Below are 6784 nucleotides of genomic sequence, written 5' to 3'. Positions count from 1 at the left end.
ATGGGTACCTCAGATTGTAGCAACAATGGTTTCAATCTCGTTTTATGTTATTTTTGGGGTTTTTTTAAAATGTAATAATTAGTGTGCCTGCCATTGTTCGTATATGCCTTACCCTATTTTGAACACGTTCAGGTAATGGGAAAAAATCAAGTTAATGCTGCAGTCAAGTCAGAAATCACCATAGAATATAAGTTTTACAGTTCACTTTAATTAGCAGGGGAATCAAACTGGCAAGACGAAGTAAGCAAATCTGGTTTTATGAAATTCTCCTTTTCAGATAATTTTTAAATAGTTAACATGGTTACGAACAGAGGAAGTTATATTGTTAATTATGCATTCAACAGGGCTTTAATGTGAATAATCAGCTATTGTCAGCTACCCTGGAAAATTGCAAGTGGTGTGCTTAATGTAGACATGTCAAACTCAAGGCCCGGGGGCCGGATCCGGCCCGTGAAGTGGTTTCATGTGGCCCGCGAAGCCATCCTGGAAACTGAGGGAACGGCCCCCACTGCCTTGGCCCTGGCCCAGAGACCCTCCTTCTGTCAGAGACCCTCAGATCTGTCCCACTCCTGCCCAGGCCCCCATAGGCACCCTTGATGCGAACAATGTAGAGCTGGCCACGCCCACCCAGTAGGCCATACGCACTCTAGCCACACCCACCCAGTAGGCCACGCCCACCCTGGCCATATCCACTCAGCCCCCTGAGGGCAACCGCAATGCTGATGTGGCCCTCAATGAAATTGAGTTTGACACCCCTGGCTTAATGCATGGGCCTTTATGCAGTAACACTGTGAGTTACTACCTTTTAGAGTAGTAGAACTCACAACACCCTAGGAATAACCTACTGAGCAAAGGGAAGTTGGGGGAGAGCACAGACAAAAACACTTCCAGCTTGTTATTGCAAATTGGATGCAATGGGACCATTTCTGTAGTAACTGCCTTGTTATGTGAGTTCTAGAAATAGAGTCATAAGGGGGAGGCATGAGAGTGAACCAGAGAAATTGCTCCTAGCGAATGCTAGAAGGTATCCTATGGCCTGGAATTTGAGTTTATGAGCAGAATTGCCAAGAGGGTTTCATATTGAAACTAATGCTGAAGTCCGGATCTTTTGTTATTCCACATAGTGTTTTATTATCAAAATCTTACTACTTCATTACACCTAAACAGAAATCTAAATTTAAAAAAAAATCATTTCTTCAGCCTGTCCAGTCATTTTCCAGCTCTAGGGAGCAGTGCTCATCTCCATTTCTTAGCCAGGAGAGCCAGTATTGTCCAAAGCTTCTTCCATAGTCATGTGGCCAGCATGATGAAGCTCACGGAACGCTGTTACTTTCCCATTGAAGTGGTACCTATTTATCTACTCTCAGTTGCATGCTTTCGAACTCCTTGACGGGCAGGGTATAAAACCATGCAAAAAAGCAAACACATGTCTTTTGTGAAACAAGCACTTTTCCCATAAAGAACTTTATTATACTAAGCACATATAAGCAGTAAAGTCAGTAAATTTAAAATCCTCCTGAGCACTGGTGAACTCTTTCTCCAGTCAACATGCTCCAAAGTCAGGGCAATCATTTTAGAACTTTCTCCAGGATTTTCATTGCCGATTAATTCGCAAGTAAGAAGGATACTTTCAGAAAGGCAGTATATTTCCAGGCAAACAAATAGCTCATAAGAAATGTAAATGGAGATCAGTTACTCCAGCCACTGTTTTGAAAAACAAAGCTGACTGCAGGTACCATGAACAAACAATTATCATAAAGTGATTATTTTCCCCCCACTGAGTACAAATGGCAATTCTAGGAAGGATGACAAGTTCTCTGAAGCGTTTGTCACTTTTGATGAGGTTTGTTTGATTTTGACCTAGTATGAAGTTGGAATTGGGTCAGGTGTTGTAGGTAAAACTCAGTGTTTTTAGTCTAGGATTACATATGAATCTAGCATGGTTAAAACAAGTTGTTCCTGAATGGTAAACCTTTTCAAGAAGTTCATAGCATTTGTTTATGGGGAAGCCAATTTCTCTCCCAAGGTCCCCAAAGTTATAGAATGTGAAAGCAGCCTTCCATAATACCAGTCCTTTTCTCTCAGATCCCTTCTATATCCAGTCGATTCAATCCAATTCTACACCCAATCCATTGTTTGCTTCTTTATTAGTCTCTCTCTTTTCAGCTAGGAGAGGAGGTAGGTAGGAGAGGTGTTAATATTCAAACACCTGTACTCATTCATTTTATTGCACATTCTGAGTCACTTTTGGGCCATGCCCCCATTTCCATCTACCCACAACACAGATGCTCCTTGGCAACAGGAATTTTCTCCCACATTTCCTTGATGCCATCTCCAGTCCTTTGGGAAGCAGCCTTAACTTATCATAAACGGTACTATTACTAAACTAGCATTTTTCCCCTTATTCCAAACCCATCACAACACCTTAAGCCCAACCTTAAGGGGTGTATATCTATGAGGCTTTATTTCCTAGCAAAGGTAGTTGTGCTGGGGGAATGTGCCTGGGAAGAAACAATATAGATCCACAGTGAGGAACAGCAATTTCGTGCCTTCTGCCAATTCAAGGATGCATGGATAATAATTTGATTCAGTAGTTGGGAAAGACCCATAGAGATCATAGGATGCAGAGAAGCAAACGGAGACAAAGTGATTTCATAAGTTCAGAGTTTCATACAGGCTTCTGTTAAACTAAAACTACAGTGCCAGGGAGGGTCAATTTTGGGTTTGATGGGATTAAGCAGAGATGAACTGGGTTTGACCCTGGTCATAGCCAAAAAGATGGAGGTGGGAGGAGTAGTCTCCATTTTGTTTGTTCGATTTATTTTCTCCACTATACTTCCTGTAGGATATTGCCTCATACAGGTACCGTAGTACTTTCTTGTGCATGTGTATATGACATTTCCAATTTGCTAGTTAAATAAATTGTCCTTCAACTTTCTCTTACAGTCTTTATTTCCTTCTTTGTTTACTTGTCTCTTCTCTTTGTCTCCTATCTCTGTCTTTCCTTTCTGAAATTCATGTCCCTGAACAGCTCTCCTTTGTAATAGATTTACTAGGCATGGCTGCACCTTAGACCTAAGGATAAGAATTTCTTGGGGAATTCTGGAAACTGTAGTCCTCTGAGGCCAGGGGGTGATTACAAAATTCTTGCATTCTAGCAAAGAGCAGTTTGAGGTTCCTTTCAAAGTTACATAAGGCTAAAGTAGTGTACATTTATTACACAAAGTGTGCTTTAAAATAAAGTTGGATTCCTGGATTTCATGGACATGCCCAAGTAATATTCTTAGCAGCAGTAAGAAGCGCTTTCCATTGCCTTTGTCCAGGATGATTTTTTAACTTCCCAGTCTACAACTTTGATATTCTTTGGAGATCTCCCACCCAAGTATCAAACTGCTGTTTCAGAACCCAAACAAGGTTACCCAGGTGCTGTTTCCTGCTAAGACCTAGTTTGTATAGAAAAACAAAACAAGACTTTTAAGATGGCATAGTGATTTTACTATAATCAATGTTGTTGGGATTTGCTGAGTTCAGTCTAGTATTTTTAAGATACCTCTACGGAAAAAAAGTTGTGTATTCTGCATCTCATATTTGGTTGTTCTTAATCATTATATTCAAGTGTCTTAATGTTTTAGCGGATGAACCAAAATGGTGGCCTCTAGCTGACCCTAGCTGATCAAAAATGCTAAGCAGGTTGGCTTTCATTAGTAGATGGAATAAACCCCATCTGGAAGGTCCAAGGCTGCAGGCTTGACTTAACATTTAAAAAATCCTGAAAAAAGGATTGCCATATCATGCCAAGAAAACTTGAAAAATGTTGAACAAGTTTCATTAAAACAGACTTCTTCCTTCAAACCACAAAAAGTGATCTGCACAGTTTGTTTATTTAAAGGGAGAACATTCCAAACTCACAGAAAATGCTCCTTGAATCTCTGCTTCTACTTCCTAACTTACCTTTTTCCCCAAAGTTATTTAACCTAGCTTAGAAATTTAGCTATGGCTTACAAAGCTATTAAGAGATGAAGAAAGTGCAAAGAATAAAGATTGTCATTTTGTTATTATCATTCCAACTGTGGGTCTTTTGCATAGAATCTTCCATTTCACAGATAAAAATGTCTTACGCTTCCCTTTTAAGAATGGCCAACATTTTAAGAAGCCAACATTACGGTTTAAGATATCTCCACTCACACTCCCACACACACACTCCCAGCATTTGCACACAAAGTTAAAGGATAGTGCATTTTAAAGACCTTTACCTTTACCTTTCCCAAATACAATTTTGAAGGAGCAAGAAGGGGATAATGCTTTTATTACCCCTGTTCTTATATTCCAAGGGAGAAATAATGTTGAGTGGATAAGTAGCAGATGTAACACAGGTGTTAGGTGGGCAGAACATAGATATTGAAGCAAAGACACAAAGGCCTGGAAATGACTGTTGGGGGTGTGACGTTTTCTCTAAAGACTTTCAGGACAGATGGTAGAGCTACGAATTAATGTTTTTTTAGAAATATGAGTGAAATGCTTTTTAAAGTTCTAAATTACTGTGTTTCCTTCTGATTTTTTCCCACATAATCCTTGAAATATTGTGTAGTAACGACACAAAGCAGTCTACAAAAGGGTAGGCAACAGGGTGCATTTCCACCCGATTTCATGTATTTGGATTTCAAAATATGCAAATAAGAAACTGGCATAACACAAAAGTTTAAAAACAGCATCTAGCATTCTTTCTGTTTATAATATTAGCACTTAGAAAGTAAATGTGGTGGGTTGTTACACTTCCATGCATTTTCCGCTAGTTTCTCCAGGGGGAAAAAAAAGGGCAGAAGTGAGCCAGAATCATAGAAAATAATGGGTGGGACAGCTAGAGAAATTTGTGACAAAAAATGTCATCAATGTGTCTTCTGGTAAAGAGAAGCTTTGCCAATGGAAAGCTCCAATACGTAATAAAGTGTGGTTATTATTGCCAGTATCTGTGGAATACCAGATTCCTAAATTTTCTTCTCTTGGTTATTTTCTTATTTTCAGGGCCGCATCTGCAGAAAAGCTGGAAAATCTAAAAAGTCCTTTAGTCGTAAGGAAGCTGAGGCAACTTTTAAGAGCTTGGTGAAGACCCATGAAAAATATGGATGGGTCACTCCTCCCGTGTCTGATGGCTGATACAACTTGAAATCCACTCATCAGACGCTAAACAACACAACTCAACCACAAAAATGAAGTACTTTTTGACATTTTCTCGATGCTGTATACCACATCCATCCTTTTCTACTTCAGCTTCTGTTAAGTATCATGAATGTCACGGAGACATCCAAATTATTTATGAGCAGATCTGTTTACAAAGGAAAGGAAGGGAAATGCTGTAGAAGATTATATTTTGAAACTGGTGAATGATTGGTGGATCATCTTACGTCACTTTAGTGCAGATGCTGAGATCACTTGCCCCTATCAACCATGTCCCCCTTCTCCCATCTGAGCCACATTGTCACCTGCTTTTCCCCATGGCACAGCAACAACAGCTGGTGGTAGTGGAAAGTCCATCCATTGATGCTTAATTCATTTAAATGTGAAATGAAGCCGTTAATATTTAATTAGAGAAACAGTGCATTGAAGATCCATGTTTGCTGTGCTGTTTTTTTAATCTCCTTTTCAAGCAGGTCAACCTACCTTGAAGATGTGTTTTCTGTGGAGCCGTGGTCTGCTGTGGCTGAATTTTAGACCTCATTTGTGCTCTGTAACATGACCTTATGTTCATTAAAATAAAAAGTCAGGATTCTAGCAAAGACACAAAGACTAGTATTTAAAAGGAAAAGCACTCTGTGTGTCAAAATGTGCTAGCTGTGTGATATGTGGAGTGCAATTGTTCACCAGTAAAATCAGTCTGATCCCATGAAGGTCAGGTAGAAATTGGAGGAGCCCATAAGTGGGAGATTGCAAGGAACTGGTGGCCAAATAATTCTCATCTTCCCAGTAGGGTGAGCATATTTTCCTGTTCACTTCTGCAATGGCCAAAAGCAGATTGCAGAAGGCTTAACCTTAAATGCATGGTATTCAGCTTGAAACGATAGACCTGTTACAAAAACTAAGTCAGATTTTTTTTTTAAAAAAAATAAGGCATCTTTAGAATTATTTGCATGCCTGGATTTCCTTTTGACAAGATAAAAAACAGTACATTTGAGTCCCGTGTCAGAAACGTATATAAATGTCAAGCAGGTACTAAGGATTCACATTCTTTCTTATATTAAAACTGATTTTTAAGACTTCCTATAGTGTTCTGAGGGATACAAAGGGTGAATCTGAAATATGGAACCCAAATGGAAAATTGCATTGGACCCATTCTAAATAAAATCAGTTGAACCATTTGATTGTCTTGATATTTAAATCATTCTACTTTAAATCATTGCACTACAGTGTAACATTAGAAATGTTACAGCTATAATACTTCCTAATGAGTAAATTTCAGACTGAGGCTTTGGTCTGTCAAAAACCTGTTCAGGTTACACAGATTTTAGCAATGTGTATGTAAAAAAGAAAGCTTATTGCTTAATACCATTGCTGCTGTTGATGATATTAATACAGAGTATTATTTCTTTCCGCTTGAACATCTGATTTTTTTTTCCTACTGGGAAGAGGTCTATAGCAAATAAATTTTTTTTTCACTGCTCTAAAAGATATGGAGAGTAATTCGCTGCCTGTAGGGAATTGTATCCTCTTGGCTGATAGCCAAAAATCAAGACTTAACAAGCAAAGGGGGGCAGGGAAACATCTGAAGAAATACTACCTCGCATAGACC

At 39.1% G+C, this 6784-nt stretch overlaps 1 protein-coding gene across 2 annotated transcripts in view; it reads left to right on the top strand.

The window, feature by feature from the left end:
• UBE2QL1 (ubiquitin conjugating enzyme E2 QL1) overlaps positions 1 to 6318 on the top strand; it is a 19161-nt gene extending 12843 nt beyond the window's left edge. For both annotated transcript variants that reach the window (XR_014026220.1, XM_081326106.1), the window contains exon 2: positions 5023 to 6318. Coding sequence is in view for 1 of the 2 variants with exons in the window: in XM_081326106.1 (XP_081182232.1) it covers positions 5023 to 5154 (132 nt within the window). In the remaining variant the exon portion in view is untranslated. The remainder of the gene's footprint in view (positions 1 to 5022) is intronic.
• Positions 6319 to 6784: the final 466 nt, after the last annotated feature.

Source organism: Vipera berus, assembly GCF_964194415.1.
Source record: "Vipera berus genome assembly, chromosome: 3".
Lineage (NCBI taxonomy): Eukaryota > Metazoa > Chordata > Lepidosauria > Squamata > Viperidae > Vipera > Vipera berus.
Note: the sequence above shows the minus strand (reverse complement) of the source record. Positions and strands in the feature narration are given on the sequence as shown.